The following is a 24268-nucleotide window of genomic DNA, read 5'->3' as shown; positions in this document are numbered from 1 at the left end:
ATGAAGAGTATAAAGTGCAAACTAGGAAGGTGATGAACATGGTAAAGAAAGAAAAGATGCAGTATGAGAGGAGATTGGTTGGTCATGCCTGAGTTAATTCAAGAGAATTCTTGCACTGTATGGCAAGCAAGAAAAAAAAATAATTATGGCAGGATGACACTGATGGACAGTCATGACAGCAGAGTGACCATTGCAAAGGATATATTGGAATTATTGAATGTGCACCTTATCAATTGTATAATACTTGTGTAAATAATGCCATGCAATAATACACCTCTGAATCAAAAAATTAGAATAATCAGAGAAATTGTGTTGAATGATTTGTATTCTAATTAATTGCATAGAAAATAATTATTACCAAATATGAATTAGCATAATCTAAATCTATACATTTTGTAGATTATATAACCATGTAAACACATAAAAATGTAATATAAATTATAAGAAAATTGTTATTTGAAAACATTCACAAAATTAGAATAATTTTTAACGTAGTTCAAAATATAGAATAACGCAAAAATAAAATGCACAAAAATTACAGTCAAAGGGAAACAACATGGTAATTAGTACTTTGTTGCATTCCCCTTAACTTTTATGACCGTTCATAAATGATTGGGTATATTATTTACTAGTGGTTCACAGTCTTTTTTTATCAAAACATGCCTATATGGTCTGCAGACTAGGAATTGCATTAATTTGCCTTTCTTTGAGTCATCTAGTAGTATTGGAAGTGTGATAAGAAGCTGACTCTTGCTGAAAAAGGGAATCGCTGTCACATAAATCTTCTGATGTCGGTAACATAAAGTGCTCAAGAATTTCTTGGTACACTTTGGAATTGACTCTTTTGTACACAATGCACAGCCTACCTGGACCCCTGTGGTCATACAAGCCCATACCATGACAGAGGTTGCAAATTTCACCGAATGTTTCATGTATTCTTTATCAAATGCTTCTTGCTTCAGATGCCAAACACGTATCCCTTGATGACCATGGGACACACAAAACATACCATACATACCATTGCTAAAAAGTACCTTTTTTTCCCCAGTCCTCTTGACCCCACGACAGTCTTTGCTTACATCATATCACTTTAGCTGCCCTTTGCTTGGAAGTCATAAGCAACTCCATCTTAGGCACACATGATTTAAAACCCAATTTATGAAGTCGTTTCAACCTCGTAGATTTAGACACATCCACACCTAATTCTTTCCATCTCCTGTGAAAATATCTTGCACTTTGGCAGCGGTTTTTCTTCATGATATTTTTCAATTTCTTCTCATCTCGTGACGTAGTTATTACCATTTGGCCTCTATTGTAGTGATTATTTTGAAAACTCCAGGAATTAGAATACTGTCTCAACACTTTACTCACTTGCCTGAGAACATTTCAATTCCTTAGCTATAAACTATTGAGTGGCCTTCTTTGTGTAGAGACACTATATGAAACTTCTTAGCATCTGATATGCCACTTGTTCGACCCATGTTTAGCAAATGATTAACTGACATCTGTGTGCAAACAATTCTTTTACACATGAGTCAGAAATGCAGCTACTGAAATATATGCTATTTCTATGCTCTTCTCAAAACCAATCAGAAAATTTTGGAATATTCTAATATTTTGAACCACATTAAAAATTATTCTAATTTTGTGAACGTTTTCAACTACCGTATATTATCGTGTATAATGCGAACAATTTATGGTAAAAAATACTACTTAAAGTTAGGGGGTTTGCATTATATGCGGATCCTAAAAAATATAACATCTTATTAGACTTGCACACACAATATATACTACCTAATGCCTATGCAACCAAATCTACTTGACCCACTCGCATTTGGCGACCGAGCGTGCATCGTATCTGCACATAAAGCTACTAACATTACTGGCTCTATGTGCAGATACGATGGGCGCTCCATCGCTGAATGATAGAGCACAGTTAGGTATATCAGTTTAACACAGCTCATTTTAAATATTATTCGTTAAACAAACCTAGCCTGAAAATGAGCCAACAGAAATGTAAACGTTCATCTTTTCAAGCAGGATTTAAATTGCATGTCGTGCAGTTTGCAGAAGAACATAATAACAGTGTTGCTATGAGAGAATTTGGCGTAGCAGAGAGTAATATTAGACTTTGGCATAAGCAAAAAGACAGTCTTGAAAAAATCCCCAAAACGAAACGTGCCTGTCGTGGAAATGTAGCATCCTTTCCAGAACTCGAAGAAGAGCTAAATGAATGGATTTTGATGCAACGACAAGATGGCATTATAGTAACAAGAAATGCAATTCGTTTTCGAGCTCTACAATTCATAATGGTAAATTCAAGGACACACCAGGTATTTCATCTTTTCTTGCTTCGCCTGGGTGGTGCAACAGATTTATGGAACGCAAAGCATTAACATTATGACACCGAACAAAAATTGCGCAGAAGTTACCAAAGCAGCTTGAAGAAAAAGTGTAGTCCTTCCATAAATTTATCATAAAATTACGGAAGTGTCACGGATATGAACTTTCCCAAATTGGCAATATGGATGAGACGCCCATGTACTTTGATATGCCTGGGAATCGAACAGTAAACTCAGTCGGTGTAAAGGGTGTCTTCATAAAAACACAACAGGACATGAAAAAACGCATTTTACCGTTCTAGCATGCATGGCAGATGGTACCAAATTAAAGCCAACAGTGATATTTAAAAGGAAGAAAATTCCGAAGCATATGAAATTTCCACCAGGTGTAATTGTTCGCACCAATCAGAAAGGTTGGATGGATGAAGAAGGTGTACAATTGTGGCTGGATCAAGTATGGAACATATGTCCAGGTTGCTTGTTACGTCAACAAAGCATGCTAGTCTGGGATATGTTCCGGTTGCATTTAACAGAGGGCAAGCAAAGAGAAAGCACGTGAGCTATGTACAGACCTAGCAGTCATGCCGGGTGGTCTAACTTCTGTTTTGCAGCTGCTTGATGTCAGCTTGAATAAGCCATTTAAAGATCACTTACGTGAAAAATGGAGAGAATGGATGTCATCTGATTTGGTGAAGATGACAAAGGGTGGGAATTTTCAGAAGCCTGAGATCACCCTACTCACCAGCTGAGTTAAAGAAGCATGGGATTCGAAACCATCTGAAATGATTCAACGCTCATTTCTTAAATGTGGAATAAGTAATTCAGTGGATGGATCCGAAGATCACGTCATATACGAAAGCGAGGATGATGCACAACAAAATGGAGAGCATGAAAACGATGACGACAACTGCTACACTGATGACGCAATCCCTACAGATGAATTTATAAATGAAATGTTTGATGACTCAAAAGATGAAGAAGAATTTAAAGGATTTTGACCTTTTGTTTTAAAATAAATATTTCTTTCGTTAATTCGTATTGTATTTTGATATTTTGTTTTAAAATAAATATTTCTTTTGTTAATTCGTATTGTATTATTTATAATGATATGGAACAAGATTAACAGATCGCATTATACGTGGACATGGCATTTTAGGGCTAGTTTTCAAACAAAATTTCTAGTTCGCATTATACGTGGATCGCATTATACGTGATAATATACGGTAGCAGTTTTCTTATAATTTATATTACATTTTTATGTGTTTACATGATTATATAATCTACAAAGTATGCAGATTTAGATAATGCTAATTCATATTTGGTAATAATTATTTTCTATGCAATAAATTAGAATTGCAAATCATTCAACACGTTTTCTTTGATTATTCTAATTTTTTGATTTGGAGGTGTTGAAGGGACTCAAGTATTAGGAGAATTGGAAGTGAAAGAATCAGAGGTATATCAGGTGCTGAGTGGGTTAGATATTAATAAAGCTGTGGGAATGGATGACATTTCACCATGTATTCTTAAGGAATGTGCACAACAGTTAGCTATACCCTTGACCTGGTTATTTAATATCTTGCAGTGGGTAAGGTTCCTAAGAAGTGGAAAGAAGGCAAAATATTACCACTCCACCAGCATAGTTCTAGGACAGAAGCTTCCAGTTAAAGATCAGTCTGTATACCTGGTATTGTAGTCAAGGTGTTGGAGAGATTGGTTAGGAATAGAATACAAGATTAGGTTGATGGGCATAGTATTCTTTATGATGGTCAGCATGGACTTGAAGTTGTAGAGAATTTTAAGTAACACTGCTGAAGGTATACATTTTTGGTCGTTTTTATAGATAGAAATACACTTTTATTAATACAGACCAGTATTTTACAAATAAACATTTATTAAAACCTACCAGTTTCGCCAGCAAACTGTCTGGCTTTTTCAAGGTATTACGGAGATATGAAAGTAAATGCAAATTAAAAGGAACATAAAAAACGTTGTAAACCAAACTAGTATCTATGGTTACCTATGGAAAACAGGTAACCATAGATACTAGTTTGGTTTACAACGTTTTTTATGTTCCTTTTAATTTGCATTTACTTTCATATCTCCGTAATACCTTGAAAAAGCCAGACAGTTTGGCGAAACTGGTAGGTTTTAATAAATGTTTATTTGTAAAATACTGGTCTGTATTAATAAAAGTGTATTTCTAACACTGCTGATGTTAATTCCATTCAGGAAGATTTAAACAGCCTTTTGACTTGGACAAAGGAGTGAGGGTTGTAGTTTTAATATTAATAAGTACAAGGTGTTGCATTTTGGAGTGCAGAAATATAAGGTCGTGTACTATACTGTACTGCAGGAAGTGTATGAGATTTGAGAGTGATGGTTGACAGTAGACTGAAGTTTAGAGGTTATATTGCAAGTGTTGCAAAGATTGCACATCGTAGTACTGCTATGATGAGAAGTACTCTAACATATAGGAATAAGGAGGCAGCTGTCAGATCATACTTGAACTATTGTACTCAGATTTGGTCACCTGATTTTCAATGTGATGTTGAAACATTGGAGGGGAGAGAGAGTCCAGAGACGAGTGACTAAGACATCAGGACTGTGGAATGTTGGCTATAGAAAGAGATTGAAGAAATGTGGATTGCAGAGTTTGATGGATAGGAGGAAAACAGGTGATATGATAGAGATGTTTATGTTAGTGAGGGAATTTTATTGGATTAATCCAGAGAGGATTATAAAATGAGTCAAAGCCAAGAGGGGAAGAACTAGAAGCCATCCATGGAAATTATATAAGAGTGTGATGAAGAGCAGTGTGAGGAGTAGATTTTTTACATGGAGAATTTTCAGTGAATGGAATGCATTACTGGAATATGTTGCTAATGCAAGGAGTGTTAAGGATTTTAAGATTCAGTAATATAATAATAAGATATAATAATAACATACTACTATCTTAACGGAACACCTGGTTTTATGTATCTTGAGAAGATCATATAATCTAAGCAGATGAGCATAAAAAAATTTTAGCTTCTTTCTGTAATTCTTTGTCCCTGCTGGAGATATTATAAATCAATTTATTGACTTTATAATATTTATAATATTTTATATTAATTTGGCTGGAAGTTGGATCAGATAAGCAGAAATGAATGCCTAGATGTTTAGAGGCTGAGGAAGCTATTGATGTGATGTGTTTATGCCAGAAAAGGCTGAGGATTAATGTGAGTCTGTAGAGAGAATCTTGTCTGGTGATTTATGTATTTTTGAAGGTAAGAGAAGGTGAGTCAAGAATTTTCAATCCTGGTCACATTCAAGGTAGCCAGATTATCCTAACTCATTGGAGAATATGGTTTGATGATGAATGTTTAAGGCACTGATTGTAGAAAATTTTGAAACTTGGGATATTTGTGCACTGCATAATTTATTGAAGGAGTTGGATGAATGGAATATACAATCATCAACAAAACTGCGGATGGGATTATTGGTCAGTGAAAGAAAGTGATTTATATGTATTGTGAAAAGAGTGTAGGTAATAGAATAGCTCTGAGGCACTCCTGCATTCATTGTAAACTCAAAGAGGAAGCCATCCACTATTGAGATACAATGACCTAGAGAGGATGCTGGCTACTGAATTACAGAGGTAGACCAAAAGATATAACAATTTACTGAGCAGGCCTCAATCCAGACATGATTAAAGCTTTGAAAATATCAAGGGCAATAGTACATGGCTGGCAAGAGTGGTGGAATCCAATTCATTCAATAAATTATATAGTGCACAAAACAGGCATCTTCTGATGTCCTTTTTATCCAAAAAACCATAGGAAGCTTATGCTGTACTGTTTTTTCTGGTATGATAGGAAATTATTTGTCATATTGGTCATCTACGCAGGATTTTGAGAAGAAGAAGAATGATGCCAAGAGGTCAGCTTTATCCTTAGGTGCTGTAATAGTGCTAGAATAAGAGTGAGACAAATGAAAGCACAACTGGGCAGAAGTTGCATTCAGTGGCCTTGGAAAGGACCATAAAGAACAACTGCCATTTTGGCAGGCAGTGAGTGTGTGCTCTAGGCCCCGTTCAGAGTTATATTTAGATATGCTGATGGTCGCTTAACATTTTATGTGCATACTTCAGTTGGAACATGGTATTAGTTAACAGTTAAGCACTTACCATTATTATTAGCCATGCCATTTGCTCCAAATTTTCCCTGAACATTTTATAGGTTTGTGAATTCTTTCTCACTTTACTGTTTAAGAATTCAACATGAACCAGCATTTCCTTGTTCTTTATGTCAGTTACTGTGTCTAATGACTAAGAATTCTCGTTCATCAGCAATTTTTCCACTGTTCTCCAAGTCTCTTTTATAATGCATGCAGCAACTAGTCACTATCTCTTTAGAGTTAAATCCAAACTTAAACAAATTTTTCTTTGTTCATTTACTTTACTCTTGTCCTTTTGAACGACTTCCCTTGTGTCTTTCCTAAAAAGTATAATGCAGGTTTTCAATTTGAATGTTAAGTTCTTTTGTTCGTTTTCAACTTTCTACCTGTACACAGTACTGGCATACTCCAGGACAGGGTTTTTCAAATTTTTCCTACGATGGAATACATCACAAATCCTGAAATTTTAACGGAACATCTTGATTAGAGTCGAGTATCATCAGTCTCATATTCAATGTAAAATTAATTATTAATTAACTTAAGGAATTCACAACGTACACTAGAATATAAATTAAATTAAACTTTAATCTATATTTCCAATATTTCGGCAACTTCATGTTGCCATCTTCAAAAGAACTTAAAATAAAGACACATGCACGCAGGCATTACACACAGTAAATGAGGATGATGCGATGAAGCTATTGTTTCTCATAAAAGTCCTGATGGTGTCACCTAGTGGGCTATGTAGGTATTCTTGGCCGTTGGGCTGAAGGTCTCCTGATGTACGTCTCCCAAATTTGGGGCAGTCTCATGCAACCAAATTTGTTGAGGTTTGGCATGTTTCTTATGGCTGAGGCTGATTCCATGAAAAGTCTTTTAAATTTGAACTTGCTACGGTGTATTATTGTGGCTTTCTTCCACCATATTCTGTGGCGTGTATCCAGAGCATGGTCTGCAAGACCAGAGTGGTGAAAACGGATATAGTCCTTGTGTTCTGAAATTCTGATATTCGCTATCCTACCTGTTTTTGGCCAAAGTAGGACATCTTACAGCTGCAAGGGACCTGGTATACACCAGGTAGGTCTAGAGGAAGTGGTTGGTCTTTAGTGGAGCGAATAAGGGATGCCAATTTTCTATATGGCCTGTAACACAAGGTAAAATCATGTTTTTTAAAAATTTTGGTAATTTTTTCCAAGGTTCCTCGGATGTAGGGAATAGTGATGGATTTAGAGTAATCCTTGTTGTGAGGGGTGGGGGGGGGTAGCCATTGGCTGAAAAAGTGTTGAGGATGTGATTTAGTTCAGTAGTTAGGGCATTGTCATTTGAACAGATTAGTTTAGCCATGTTGTGTAATGTCTTAATAACTCCATATTGTTGTGAGAGAGGGGTGGAATTGTTGGTGAATGTATCTGCCTATATGGGTGGGTTTTCTATAAACTGAGAAAACCAAGGTTCCATCAGACTGGCAGGTGACTAGTGTGTCTAGGAAAGGGAGCTTTGGTTTTCCTCTTTTTCAGGGTGAACTTGATTCTGGGGTGTTGGTTGTTTAAGTGTGTTAAGTAGAGGAGTGTATCAGAGCCATGTGGCCAAATAGCAAACACATCATCAACGTAGCGAAGTCATATGGTTGGTTTTTGTGGGGTAGAGTTTAAGGCTTTCTCTTCAAAAGTCTCCATAAAGAAGTTGGCCAAGGGTGGGGAGAGTGGTGAAACCATGGCTGTCCCATCTATTTGTTTGTAGAATTTTCCCTGCCAAACGAAATAGCCTGAGTTCATTGTGAACTGAAATATGGCTGAGATATCGGGAGGAAATTTAGCTTGGATTAGCTCTAAGGTTTCCTTGAGTGGGACATTTGTGAATAAGGAGGAGACATCAAAACTGACCATTATGGCAATATGTTGGAGTGTAAGGTTTTCTATGCTGGCTTTGAAGTGGGCTGAGTTTTTTGTGTGTGTTGCCAGTATAGTGTGTGAGTGCTTTGGCCAAATGTTTAGCTAATTTGTATGTGGGGGAATCAGTGCCATCCACTATGGGATTTAATGGCACATTTTCTTTATGTATTTTTGGGAGTACATATATACGGGGAGGATATAGAGTTAAACAGTTTTAATTTGTTAGTAACTTGTACAGGGCAAGAAGTGACCGTCTTAAGGAGCCTATGATTTCTGAGTTTAATGATTTGTGAGTTGGTGGGATTGTATACAATAGGGAGGTAAGTAGCCCGATCTAATAATAGAGCATTAAATTTACCTGTGTAGTCCGTTTGGTTGAGTTCTATTCACTATTGGATATGTTGGTTTTTGCAAGACCAAAGCAAGACCACCAAAAATCAATATATCCAATAGTGAATACAAAGCTCTGCAGGAAATGAAGAAAAACAAAGAAATAGTAATCACCACCAATGCAGATAAGGGAAACGCCACCATAGTACTCAACCAAACGGACTACACAGGTAAATTTAATGCTCTATTATTAGATCAGGCTACTTACCTCCTTATTGTATACAATCCCACCAACTCACAAATCAGAAAACTCAGAAATCATCGGCTTCTTAAGAAGGTCACTTCTTGGCCTGTACAAGTTACTAACAAATTAAAACTGTTTAACTCTATACCCTCCCTGTATATATGGACTCCCATAAATACATAAAGAAAATGTGCCATTACGTCCCATAGGAGATGGCATTGATTTCCCCTACATCCAAATTAGCTAAATTTGTATGTGGGGCAAAGTGCTCACACACTATACTGGCAACACACCAACACACATAAAAAAACTCAGCCCACTTCAAAGCCAGCATAGAAAACCTTACATTCCAACATACTGACATAATGGTCAGTTTTGATGTCTCCTCCTTATTCACAAATGTCCCACTCAAGGAAACTTTAGAGCTAATCCAAGCTAAATTTCCTCCCGATATCTCAGCCCTATTTCAGTTCACAATGAACTCAGGCTATTTCATTTGGCAGGGAAAATTCTACAAACAAATAGATGGGACAGCCATGGGTTCACCACTCTCCCCACCCTTGGCCAACTTCTTTATGGAGACTTTTGAAGAGAAAGCCTTAAACTCTGTCCCACAAAAACCAACCATATGGCTTCGCTACGTTGATGATATGTTTGCTATTTGGCCACATGGCTCTGATACACTCTTCTCCTTCTTAGCACACTTAAACAACCAACACCCCAGAATCAAGTTCACCCTGGAAAAAGAGGAAAACAACAACCTCCCTTTCCTACACACACTAGACACCACCGCAAGTCTGATGGAACCTTGGTTTTCTCAGTTTATAGAAAACCCACCCATACACCCACAACAACATGGAGTTAAAACACTACACAACAGGGCTAAACTAATCTGTTCAAATGACAATGCCCTAACTACTGAACCAAATCACATCCTCAACACTTTCTCAGCCAATGGCTACCCCCCCCCCTGGAAAAAAAAAATCCAAAAATATTGAAACCAGTAAACCACAACCCCCCCCCCCCACACACACACAACAAGGATTACTCTAAATCCATCACTATTCCCTACATCCGAGGAACCTCAGAAAAAGTTACCAAAATTTTTAAAAAACATGACTTTACCTTGTGTTACAGACCATATAGAAAATTGGCATCCCTTATCCGTTTCACTAAAGACCAGCCACTTCCCCTAGACCTACCTGGTGTATACCAGGTTCCTTGCATCTGTAAGCTGTCCTACTTTGGCCAAACAGGCAAGATAGCGAATATTAGAATTTCAGAACACAAGAACTACATTTGTTTTCACCAGTATAGCCACTTTGGTCTTGCAGATCATGCTCTGGATACACGCCACAGAATACAGTGGAAGAAAGCCACAATAATACACCATAGGAAGTTCAAATTTGAAAGACTTTTTATGGAATCAGCCTCAGCCCTAAGAAACATGCCAAACCTCAACAAATTTAGTTGCATGAGACTGCCTCAAATTTGGGAGATGTGCATCAAAAGACCTTCAGCTCAACGGCCAAGAATACCTACATAGCCAGCTAGGGGGCACCATCAGGACTTTAATGATAAACAATAGCTTCATCGCATCATCCTCATTTACTGTGTATAGTGCCTGCTTGCACGTGTCTTTATTTTAAGTTCCTTTGAAGATGGCAACATGACGTTGCTGAAATATTGGAAATATAGATTAAACTTTAATTTAACTTATATTCTAGTTACGTTGTGAATTCCTTAAGTTAATTAATAATCATGTGTATCCAACGTATGAGAAATGTAAAACTAAGCACACACTATCGCTTCAGCAGGCTGTATCGCATTGCTAAGACGCATTGCATTGTCCTTGCTTGTGACTGCACGTTTCCTAGAATAGATACCTCTGTACTGCACTTGCACTCAGAGGTGTCGTCAACTGCAGGTGGCTGAGTGAAGGCCAGCATGCACTGGCCTTAATAGCACAATCCATACGTAAAGTGAGGAGCATCTGATTTTCAAACATGTTTGAACTTGTCGCAGCATTTAAAATCATTCCGGGCTCATATTAGTTTTGATAATTTTTCATGTAACACTTATTCACTTTCCGCAGAACATAGTTTGGGAAATGCTGCTGTAGGGTAAGTGTACTAGTAATGTAAATGGTGATCCATGTTTCAGAGATGACCATTAAAAAATGCATTAGAGATAAGTGTAACCCAGCTTTTATAAATTTATTAATTTAAGCTTTGTGTAGTCGTGATAGAAGTTTGGGTTCATGTTTTTTTTTTTTTTTTCCAGATTGAAGCCATAGAAGATAACAGAAAAAAAATTAATGGAATATGCAATAACTATTCTGGTATGTTTTTTATGGAAAATAGTGATAGACTGAAGACACATTATTACTAGCTGTAAGATAAGTTTACATTTAAATTGACATCAAAAAATTAAATAAAAGATGGTCATTCATGTAATTTTAGTTTTTTTTTTATTCATATATGCAGGTATTCCCCAGGTTACGGATGACCCGTGAGTACGGTGTTCTGTACTCACGATGGGCACCCAAAGCTCCCCCTTAAGGATAATTAATAATTAAATAATAATTTGGGAACTACTTTCCTCAGTAACTGTGTCCCTAGTTCCGTGATGATTTTTGTGGCTTCACAAAAGAGGACATCACTGAAGCCAGAAAAGCTGTGGTGGATAGTGGCAATGCATTACAATTGGACATCAGTAAAAATGATGTCATTAACTTACTAGAATCCCATTTACAAGAATTAACCAATGAACACCTTATGGAGATAGAGAAGCAGCTGATAGAAATGCAAGAACACAAAGAATCAAAAGATCCAGAGCCAAGAATTTTTACAAAAAAAAAGAATTCGCTGAAGCCTTTCATCTCATTGAAGCAGGATTTGCTAAGCTTGAGGAGCAAGATCCTAACATCGAGTGGTTTACCAAGGTTTACCGTGCAGTTAGTGAGACCATGAGCTGCTACAAGGTCATTTATGATGAAAAAAAAGAAAAAGGCTGTGCATACAATCCTAGATACCTTTTTCAAGAACCTACTTCAGTGGTAAGCTCCTCTCCTCCAGTAACAGAATCTGATCCTGATTTTCCAGCACCATCTCCATCATCATCTTCTGATTAATGTTAGCCTATCTTCTGTTTATGTTCTGTTTGTTTGAATTAAAAGAAAGAGCACAATAGTTTCTGTAACTTATTATTATTGTACAAGGGTATTATTATTATTATTATTACAACAACAGTATTACACTGTATTGCTATTGCCACACATGAGTCATTATATTATTATTATTACTACCATAATAATAATAATAATTATTACTGTTCATCAGGGATCCAAGTTACATACAAATCTGACCTAAAGATGTCCTCAGGAACATATCTTGTTCATAAAAACCAGGGACTGTCTGCGCATATATATATATATATATATATATATATATATATGAACGAAGCCTCATCATCATAATCTGAAATATCCTGGCGTGTACAAGATTTGGTGTGACTGTAATATCCCTTTTGGTCAAACAGATAAGTCTATTGAATTACGTATAGAGGAGCATAAGAGAGACATCTCTTACAAAAGAACATGCGCCAGTGCCTTGTCTAGTCATGTTCTTTTCTCGAATAATCCTGATGATGAACACCAGAGTCATTCAGTCTGCTGGGATAGATCCAAAAACATCTTTCATTGCCATGATGAGTTGGAAAGAAAAATTGTGGAGTCCAGAGAAATCATCCTTAATCGTGAACATTTAAATAACAATTTGAGCTACAACCTCCCAGATGGCCATTCTGCTGTTGTTCAGTACTGGCGTTCATGAGAGACTACAAGCACACACTCACCAAACAATGTCACGGTTGAAAGAACAACTTAAATGTAATTGCAATGTTTTTTCATGTTATGTACTGCAATTTTTTCCTGTGTCTCTCAGTTTTTTTAAACTTGGGTGTTTTTATTGCTGTTTCCTATTTTTAAAAGACATCTGAAGAAGGCTGTCAAAAGCCGAAACTAGTAGTGTGTTATGCCATTAAAAACCTTACAATTATTCTCGGTTTCAGTCATTAAATTCTCTGTATACAAATGTATCAGAACAACCGAGTCAATGTTCCTCAACACATATATATGTATGTATGTAAAATTTGCAGAACATTTATCACTAATAAACAGCATTGCATATTTGGTTAGAGATGATTTTCATCATCCTCTGTGATACCACAGCCTTGATTTCTACAGATCTGGTAAGTTTTCCATATTGAGACCACATTATGATGTAAATAAAGAGTTTACATCATAATGTGGTCTCAATACTGAAAACTTCCCACAGAAACTTACATTTGCGTTTATCATGTTTGTGTCAAGTCCAGTCCAAAATTTTGCTTTTGATGATTCTAAGGGTTGTTTTGCAGAAATGAGAACTATATATCAGTAAGTTCCTCATGGCATGACGCTTTTTTGTGGATATGACAGGTGTTGATGTAAAGCTCATCATCACATCTGTTTTATACGTGTGAGTATGTATATAAAATAATAAAAAACAAAACATATACAGATGTTATTGCTTTGTGAGTCTTCCAGCCAGTTACTTACTAAATTGTACCAGAAAGGGGTCCACTGAATGGTATGCTGAGACTTGTCCCTCCATGCTGAAAGTTTCTTTCGTCACACTGTTTGCCTTGCAGCTGTAGTTAGCATGCCTTTTTTTTTCTTTCTGTACACAACATTATTGTGTGTACTCACTAGTATAATAAATCAGCTAAAGATTAGGAAAAAGGCAATACATATGATTTAAAAACCTTGGATAGTTTATTCAGTAAGTCAAGTATCAAACTTCTAAAAGAGATTAAAATTTAATTTTAAAAGAAATTAAAATCTAAATTCTCTTATTCTAAATTGTTCTGGAAAAGAGTTCAAATAGTGGTATGTGTAAAATGCAGGAGTGTGTAGTGTGCTTTGAATGCTCAAAGTATGAATGAGTTAAGGTTCAGTATGATACATATTGCTGTCTGTGAAGACCACCCACAGTAAGTAGTTTGCTGACTTGGTGGAGATTTTATGATGATGATAATGATGTTGCCGTCACAGATGGGAAACTAAGAGTTTGTAACTTACTCCACAACAACTTGAACACAGTTATAGTTGGAAAATATTTAGATATAAAAGAAAAAAAAACTCTTTCACATAAGACTGCCTATCTCACCTTCACATGAAAAATACCTTGTAAAATTTCTTGTCATCCATCACATCATGAGCCTGATGGATGCCAAGCTTTCCATTTCCACTTTCCTAACATGGCATTGTTGATGCTAACTGATATACAGGGGCACTAGAAATAAAAAGTGCTAGGCTGCCTGAAGAATGACTAAGTTTGGTTCTAGTTGCCAACTAGAGGAACTTTTTCTAAGCTTTTCTTTTACCAGTTCCAAGTTAGTTGATCTCTGGCATGGGAAAGCAGTTTTTTTCTCCTGCAAACTTTAGAAAATGTAACTGTAGAATCCACAATATTTCAGACAATAACATTCTATTAAGGACCACGAGATGGCAGAATTTGTTTGCCATCTCTTCACTGGATGCCACTTAAAATCTTAGGCCAGCTATCTCTGATTGGCTTCCAGTGAAGATTGAACTGCACACTGTATCTCCCCCCCCTGCTCCTGCCACTCTCCATGCAAAAAACCTATTACTTTACTTCCTAGATGAGTCTTTGACTCCATGAGGTCTTGTTTATTTTGCAACTTCTGGGGGGGGGGAGGAGATTGCCCCTTGTCCTTGTTCTTTTCTCTGCTATAAGATAATCTCTCCAGTATCAGTACAACAAATTACTTTCAACAGTTTATATATCTCAATCATATCCTCATCCCCTCCTTCTTTGTCTCTATCCACCAAATTTTTTAGTTTGCATGTCCTCAGTCCTCATAACTAACATCGTACAGTCTTGATATAATATTTGTTATCAACCGCTCTGAGCATGGTAATCCAGATGTCGATCAGAGCTTAATACAGTGGACCCATCACCATTTTTATCTCTGATAGTCAACATCCTCCTCAATATTACAGCAATTCTCTGGGTTGTCTTCACAACATTTGCAGTATGTTCTCCAAACTGAAAAATTCTGTTTATAATCATCCCAAGATCCTTTGCTTTCCCCACTTCTTCCAATATAGCTCCACCAGGTACATATGAAGCATATCCCATCTGTGGATCCCAAATTTCCAAACCTTATGTTTAGTTGCATTAAACTGACATCCCCATTCATTTGTCTACCTTTCCAGCTTATTCAAATCCTCTTGAAGAGCCACATCATCATCACTATTACTAATAATGATTCCCAGCTTCACAACAACAACAACTGAATATCTCCCTACAGTTCATTGACATTGTCATTGAAATACTGAGCCCTCAGGTACTCCACTTGTAACTTTCTGTTTCCTTATACTGCTCCTTCATACACAACTCTCTAATATCTATCAGACAGCCAATCCCCAGCCCAATTTATTAACATGATATCCAGATCCATATTCTGTACCTTAAATCATGTGGCTTATCATGTGGCATCCTGTTAAATACCTTTGTAAAATAATAATAAAAAGAAAAAAGGCAGTATATACCTATCCCTTGTCAATGCTCTTTTTGCTTTATTATAAAAGGCAATCTTTTATAATAAAGCAAAACCAAGGCTGTATATGATTGCTTACTAATTTCTCCATAATCTTAGCAACTACAGAAGAAATACAAACTGACCTATATCTTGTTGAATTGAAGTTTGACACTTTGATTCTATCACCACCCTTATGTAATGGGACTTTCTTTCCACTCCTTGAGCACCTTTTCCACAGCTAGACTCTCAATGAAAAGGCCAAATAAACAGCGCTTATTTGGCCTTAGTTCCTTAGCACATTCTCTATAAATATGCAGTGAAATTCCATCTAGTTCCTGTTGCCTGATTGACATCCAGAGAACTTAGCTTGCAATTACACCTCCAAACCTTGAATCTTCCCTATCCCTTTAGTAATAAAACCCTCTTATCCAGGTTGAAATATCCTAATCAAGTGAAAAGATAAAATAAGAAATGTGGACATTAGGAATAGTTTAGGACTAAAAGTGTTGAAGAAATGCTTATGAATTCTTGCTTGAAGTGGTTGGACATCTAATAAGAATGAATTTAGAAAGAATACCAAGAAGTATGTATGAAATGAAATTGAGAGGGAAGAAGCCAAGAGGAAGACCATGAGAAAAGGTGAAGAGACCTGATAAGAGAAGATCTAGAAAAAAAAAACCTGAATTGATACAGTGTTTATGGAAGAAGAATTTGGGAGGATAGAAAAAGAATGAATTGAATTTCATATTGAAAAGAATAACATGTAAGAAAGTTTTAAGCGAATAAAATTTGAGCAGCTCTCAGATGTGAACTGTAGACTAAAATACACAAAGATTATTGAAGAAAAAATGAAAGAGTTTGAGAACAAGAATCAAACCCTGGAGATTCAGTGACAAGCCTTGAAGAAAGCCCTGATTGATTCAGCTAGAGAGGCATGTGGTGAAGTTGTCTGCAAGGATAGAAACATTAGAACTCCATGGTGGACACAGGAAGTTAAAGAGGCAGTGAAGAAAAAGAAGAAATCATATCAAAAGTTCCTGGCAAATAAGTCAGCTTATGCTCTTAGAGAATACAGAGACAAATGCAAGAATGCTAAACACTGTGTAAAACTAGCTAAACAAAAGTCATGGGAGGACTTTGGCAAGAATATAGAAAATAAATATCAAGAAGATGGCAAAATATTCTGGAGGTTATTGAAGAAGCTTAGGAATGGAGGAAAGAGTGCTGTAAAAGGAGTTAGAGATGATAAAGGTGACAAAAAATGGAAGAAAAAGATATCCTTGAAGTATGGAGTAATTACTTTAAAAAACTGCTAAATGAAACAAGTAGTGATGACAGCACAGTGGTAAAAAACACTGACCAGTCATGCAGTCAGGAATACATATCCATGCTTGAAGTAGAAAAAGCCATAGGCTTAAAATGTGGAAAGGCAGCAGGAGTAGATGATATTCGACCAGAAATGCTGAAGTATGGTGGTATAAAAGTCTTACAGTGGCTGCACTGCATAGTTCAGAAGACCTGGACAGAGGGACAAATTCCCGATGATGGAGTAGAGCTCTCATAGTACCCATATATAAAAAGGGAAATAAAATTATTTCCCTTTTTATTTCCTATTAAGGAACACTTAATAGGTATTTCCCTATTAAGTGTTCCTGGCAAGATCTATGCAATTATACTTGAGAAACGATTGAGAAGAATTGTGGAAGAAAAGCTGGGTGAAGAACAAGCTGGATTCAGGCCAAATAGAGGCTGTCAGGATCAGATCTTCACTTTACGACAAATAGTCGAGAAAGCATGGGAATATAACAAAGATCTGTATTTAAGTTTTGTCGATTTGGAAAAGGCATATGACAAGGTGCCAAGAGAGAAGCTATTCAATACGCTGCAGTTATATGGTGTCAATGGGGCATTATATCAAGCAATACTTAGTCTTTATTTGAGTTGTAAGTTAGTTAGAACAGCAGTTATAATTGAAGGAAGTACAGGAAGATGGTTTAATGTTAAATCTGGTGTGAGACAAGGATGTACATTATCACCTCTGTTATTCATTATCTATATGGATCACATTTTGAAGAAAAGTGGTATTAAACGTGATATCAAAATTGGAGATGTTAATGTCAGCTCTTTGCTTTATGCGGATGATGTTATACTTCTAAATAAATCCGCTACAAGTCTGCAAGATTCTCTGACTAAATTGAATAGCTGTTGTAATAGATATGGTATGAAGGTCAGCAATAAAAAGACAAAGACAATGAAAATAGGCAGAATCATTGAAAATATCAACTGTGTTGTGAATGGAGAACGTTTGGAACAAGTAAAACATTTTAGCTATTTAGGCATGATTTTTATTGAAAATGGTAAGTTAAATATGGAAATAGACAACAGAATCAACAAAGCTGGTATAGTGGGAAGTCAATTGAATAAATTCATATGGAATAAGAGAGAAATTAGTCGGAACACTAAATTAGCTGTATACAAGACTGTGTTCAAACCAATTTTAACTTATGGATCTGAGAGCTGGGTCAGAAGTAAAACACTTGACCAAAGACTAGAGACCGCAGATATGAGAGTCCTGAGAAAGATTAGAGGCGTAAACAGATGGCATCAATGGCAATATCATATTAAAAATGAGAATATTAGGAAAGAACTTGACATTTTCAGCATCCAGGAATGCGTTAGCAGAGCTAATCTCAGGTGGTCTGGTCACTTAAACAGAATGGGAGAGGAAAGATTAGTAAAGCAAGTGTTCTCTGCCAGGTTGGCAGCAAAATGACCCAGAGGAAGACCAAGATATAAGTGGATTGATACGGTACAAAGTGCTTTAGACGATGGAAATATAAGATCTGATAATGTTGGAGTCTTGACAAGTAACATACTGATTTGGAGGAAAATTGTAGATAGGAAGTTAGTAATGATGTAATTTTTTCATGTAGTACTATCATATCCTGTACCCCCCTTGAGGGTAATGGCAGGAATTTGATGATGATGATGAGAAAAATAATGGAGATATTTGATTTTCCTCACCTGACAGTTTCTGTTGGAACAGTTACCTTTCCTTTGGTAACTGTTAATATAGGTAAAATCTTAATCAATCCACTGACTGTATGTGTGGTGTGCAGAACTTTTGAGATGACCCTTATAGTTGATTAAATGAGAAAGCTTTGCAACTTTTATTGAAATACGTGTGTACAGGCTTACGTGCTGTGAGGACATCATGTTGGAGGCTTAATGGATATTTTACAACACTCAAAAAGAATTAAAATAGAATTTAATACTTCCTCTATTTCGTCCTAGTCACTAGGACATCTACGGGGATTACATAAACAATTAATGTAACATGCACACACAAATCTTACAATACTAAGCCCAACCACGTGAGTGACACTGAAGTCCTATCTAGGTGGAGTGCCCTCTAAGGGCAGTAGTAGGTGGCCTGGAATGTAAGGTGGGACCTCTGGTGATGAGTGTTTCCCAAATCTTAGGAAGCTTAATACAACCGTTTTTATTAAGGTTTGGTTGGTTTCTGAGAGCTGCTGCTGCTTCTAAGAAAAGTCTCTCTTTCTTGAATTTGCTGTGGTGGAGCATGGTGGTTTTCTTCCATGATACTCTGTGGGTGTCCAAAACATGGTCAGCCAAGCCTGAATGGCCATAGTTATGTTTGCATATGTAAGACTTGTGTTCCTCCAGGCGGATGGATGCTGATCTGCCTGTCTGTCCAAAGTATGCCAGCTTACAGGAACAGGGTACTTTGTAAACTCCAGGCAGCGAGAGAGGAGGGAGTTGATCTTTCGTAGAACAGATAAGGGTAGCAAGCTTGCGGGGGCTTATATGCTGTGTGTAGGTTGTACTTTTTTATTATCTTGGCTATTTTATCAGATGTGCCACGGATGTAGGGTATGGTGATGGCATTTTTACAATCTTGTTGACAAGAAGGACGGGGAATGGGGGAGGAACTGATTATTTTTTGGTGATGAGTGTTTCTCAAACCATCGAAGATAGCCAACAACATCAGGCTTGACGTAGCCAACATCCTCGCTCATTCTTCACCTCCAAAAAGCAACTTATCGTATACCCAACGCATGGCTCTCCTGAAACTACGCAAATAAAAAAAGTATCATCACCACCAGAGCGGATAAGGGTAATGCCACAGTCGTTCTTAATACCAGTGAATACAATCGTAAAATGAACATTATTCTCCACGATCGCGTTACCTACATCCCGCCAGAACACGACCCCACAAAAACACAGGTTAAAAAATTAAAAATCTTAGTTAAAAAAGTAACCTCCTGGCCCCCTGACGTCACAAAAAAACTTAAACCTTTCTGCTCCCCCCCCCGAATATACGACTTACCAAAAATCCACAAACCTAATTCCCCACTCAGACCTATAGTAGATGCTATCAATGCACCTTGCTACAGATTGTCTAAACAGCTGGCCAACTCACTGACCCCACTAACTGGAAGGTCCACTTCCTATATAAAAAACTCGACCCACTTTAAAGTCCTCACAGAAAATTTAACCTTGAATAATACAGACATATTGGTAAGCTTTGATATCTCCTCTTTGTTTACCAATATTCCCTTAACTGACACCTTATCTCTCTTAGAAAATGTTTTTCCCTCTAACATCCTAGATCTCTTTTCCTTTGCCATTAACTCTGGGTATTTCTCTTGGAAGAAAAAAATCTACAAGCAGATAGAGGGAACTGCCATGGGTTCCCCCCCTCTCACCCCCCCCCCCCCCCCGGGCAATTTCTATATGGAAGATTTCGAAAAACGAGCCATAGACTCAGCCCCACTCAAACCTTCTATCTGGCTAAGATATGTAGATGATGTGTTCTCTATTTGGCCTCATGGCCCAGACACGTTAGACTCCTTCCTCAGTCATCTTAATAGCCTACATCCAAGAATCCAGTTTACTATGGAAAAGGAAAAGAACAACTGTTTACCCTTCCTTAGACACCTTAGTCACAGCCTGCCTAATGATACACTTGCCTTCACTGTATACAGAAAACCCACACACACAGGCAGATACATTCACAAACTCTCCCACCACCACCCCTCACAACAATATGGTATCATCAAAACTCTTACTAAGAGAGCCCACAATCTTTGTTCCTGTGGACCGCCCTTACTACTGAGCTTAACCACATAACACTTTCCTCTCCAATGGCTACAGCGAACACAGTATCAAAAAAATAATCAGTTCCTCCCCATTCCTCGTCCTTCTCGTCAACAAGATTTTAAAAATGCCATCACCATACCCTACATCCGTGGCACATCTGATAAAATAGCCAAGATACTAAAAAAGTACAACCTACACACAGCATATAAGCCTTACCGCAAACTTGCTACCCTTGTCTGTTCTACGAAAGATCAACTCCCTCCTCTCTCGCTGCCTGGAGTTTACAAAGTACCCTGTTCCTGTAAGCTGGCGTACTTTGGACAGACAGTCAAATGAGCATCCATCCACCTGGAGGAACACAAGTCTTACATATGCAAACATAACTATGGCCATTCAGGCTTGGCTGACCATGTTTTGGACACCCACAGAGTATCATGGAAGAAAACCACCATGCTCCACCACAGCAAATTCAATAAAGAGAGACTTTTCTTAGAAGCAGCAGCAGCTTTCAGAAACCAACCAAAACTTAATAAATATGGTTGTATTAAGCTTCCAAAGATTTGGGAAACACTCATCACCAGAGGTCCCACCTTACATTCCAGGCCACCTATTACCGCCCTTAGAGGACGCTCCACCTAGATAGGACTTTAGTGTCACCCACGTGATTGGGCTTAGTATTGTAAGATTTGTGTGTGCATGTTACATTAATTGTTTATGTAATCCCCGTAGATGTCCTAGTGACTAGGACGAAATAGAGGAAGTATTAAATTCTATTTTAATTCTTTTTGAGTGTTGTAAAATATTCATTAAGCCTCCAACATGATTTTATTGAAATAATGCAAAAATTTTTTTAAAAAATTTTATCAACAAAATGGATTCTTTTATTTTTAGGTAGAAACTGCAATCCAGTCTTCCTAACGGCAACTTTATATTCATTACCTTATAAGAAAGAAATGCTGAAAGAGTCATTTCTACCCTTTGGTGTTATCCTCAGTCCTCTGGCAAGATTTCATGATGAAGAGGCAAGTTTTATAATTCTTTTAAAATAATTACATGGTTAATAAAAAAAATTAAAAAATAATTTTAATTTACTTTTTTTTATCATTGATTCTATTTTTTATGATGTTTTATCATGATTTTTATCATGTGCTTAATCAATTCAGTTTTCTTTTGCATTACTTGAATGTTTCTGCTAATAATATAACAAAGAAGTTTTTAAAATACTAAGGAGTTTTTTTGACGTATGCCATCAGTGATGTCATGTCATGGGAAATGGATATTATTAGTAAGTTAGAACCTGTTATGCAAAAAAAAAAAAAATTGTAGAAATATAAACTGTAAAAAAATGCAAAAACAGAAAAAAAATTGTCTATTTCTGTGACTTTATCAACTACCTTCCAGGGTTTTATGACTTTTAAATAAGTCTTTGTTGTTTTTTTGTTAACAAAAGACTATATTGACAATTACTTTTAGTTCATGTCATATCATCTATACAAGCATTAGAACAATGATGATCAGAAATAATCATATCTGAAGACAAGAAAAAAAAAAGTACATTTCTGCATTGTAAAGTTTTTGTCATTAATCAGATATTTTAAAGAGAAAATGAAGAAATTCATCACAGTGATGTGTAAAGTGCTCTGTATGGTCATAGCTAGAGAAATGTTCCAAGGAAAGAGACACTGTACAAGTAACCCTCATATAACGCGGATGTTAGTTTCCACAGAAATGCCGCATTATGCGAGACTCAGATCACATAGAAAAAGTAGGGTTTGGTTCCGAAGTCATTTTTTTTTTTTTAAGATTATATAAACAATGACATATCCAACAAAAAAATTTTTTATTTAATTCGTGTAAGTTAAGAAAGCATAAACTATGAAACAAATACATAGTATAAAATAAAAATTAAAAATTGTACGTAAACTTCATTGCACATAATGTATAAATGTTTTAGGCAAAATAAAATAAAGTGTATATTTTAATCGTCATCACTGTCTTCAAAACAGACATTTCATAGATGTTCTTTATTTTCAAGTGGCCGGACGTTGTCATCACTTGAAATCTCTTGGACATCATTCGTATAATTCTCATTGCTTACTTTGGCTGGTTACTTTGAAGATCTTGCTTACCACTATGCTGCAATTTTTTATTAAGTTCATAATATGGAGCTAAACATCCAATTGTCTCGTGAATTTTCCAGAGCGCTCCATTGAGGGATCATTATCCGTAAAATAACTTCCTGACTTTCTTGCCAAGTCCAATCCTTCTGCTAATTTCTTTAAATTGAATTCTTTAATGGATTCATCACAATCAGAATCTTCGGGCAGAACTTTCCTCGCCATTTGATTCATCGTCATCTATTAATTGTACCAGTTCCTTCTCATATAAATCTATTTCCCCATCAATTAATTCACTAATTTCGTTTTCAACCATATCGCAAAAGCCCTCTAAGTGGCCATTATTATTATTATTATTATTATTATTTCGGGCGACTCCAGGGAGTCCTTAGACTCATCGAGGGAGACCCTAAACATCATGTCCAAGCAACTATATGACATTCTCACAGTATCTATCATACCTTGCCTTGAACTCGCTCACCGTCATAGCGCTCACAACAGACTCTGGCAGCTTATTTCACTCATTTACCACTCTAAAAGTAAAGAACGCAGCTCTAATACCCCTGCTAACCACACTTGCCGAGCTTCCATAGGTGTCCCCTAGTTCTCCCACCACCAGTCCTGATCTCAAAAATATCCTCTGAATTAATCTTATAGAATCCCTTTAGCAATTTGAATGTCTCAATCATATCTTCCCTTTTCTGCCTATCAACTAGTTTCTGCAACCCACAAATCTTCAACCTGTTCTCATATGGTTCATTCCACAGACCTGCCAACATCTTGGTCACTTGTCCCTGGATCCTCTCCACCTCCTCCCCATCAAGAAGGAACTGAGGTGACCAAATCTGGGCACAGTAGTCGAGATGAGGTCTTATCAAGGCTCGGTACAGAGGTACAATAACTTTCTTGTCTCTGATCGTCAAGGTATTTTTCAACAACCAAGTGAGTTGATGAGCTGATTTAGCTACTTTTGTAATGCGCCCCCTAAACTTCATCTCCATATCCACCAACACTCCCAAGTCCCTGGCCTCATCAATTTCCTTGAGTACAGTTCCACCAATGTGGTATACTGCTGCTAATCTTTTCACCCCAAAATGCATAACCTTACATTTTGTCACATTAAATTGACATCCATTCTCCTTAGCCCAGAACTCCAATCTGTCCAAGTCATCCTGCAAGATTTTGACATCTTCTGCATTCACTATCGCCCTACCCAACTTTGCATCATCAGCGAACAAATGAACTGTTCCACTTAGATCCTTCCCTATATTGTTAATGAACAGATTAAACAGCAGTGGTCCAAGAACAGAACTCTGCAGCACACCACTAGTCACAGGCCGTCTTTTGGACTCTACTCCTGAATAAACTACTCTTTGATATCTCTCCATCAACCACCCACCTATCCATCTCACCAACCCTATATTCATTCCCATATGTTGTAGTTTACAGATT

At 36.8% G+C, this 24268-nt stretch overlaps 1 protein-coding gene across 1 annotated transcript in view; it reads left to right on the top strand.

Moving 5' to 3' along the window:
* Positions 1 to 24268, top strand: part of LOC150099484 (protein transport protein Sec24C-like) — a 182211-nt gene that overhangs the window by 15668 nt on the left and 142275 nt on the right. Inside the window, exons 2-3 of the mRNA XM_090403444.1 lie at positions 11250 to 11307; positions 21591 to 21721. Coding sequence (XP_090259570.1) covers positions 11250 to 11307; positions 21591 to 21721 — 189 coding nt within the window. The remainder of the gene's footprint in view (positions 1 to 11249; positions 11308 to 21590; positions 21722 to 24268) is intronic.

The sequence above is a fragment of the Typopeltis vanoorti genome, chromosome 14 (genome assembly GCF_054136105.1).
Source record: "Typopeltis vanoorti isolate ZY-2024b chromosome 14, IOZ_Tvanoo_1.0, whole genome shotgun sequence".
Lineage (NCBI taxonomy): Eukaryota > Metazoa > Arthropoda > Arachnida > Uropygi > Thelyphonidae > Typopeltis > Typopeltis vanoorti.
Note: the sequence above shows the minus strand (reverse complement) of the source record. Positions and strands in the feature narration are given on the sequence as shown.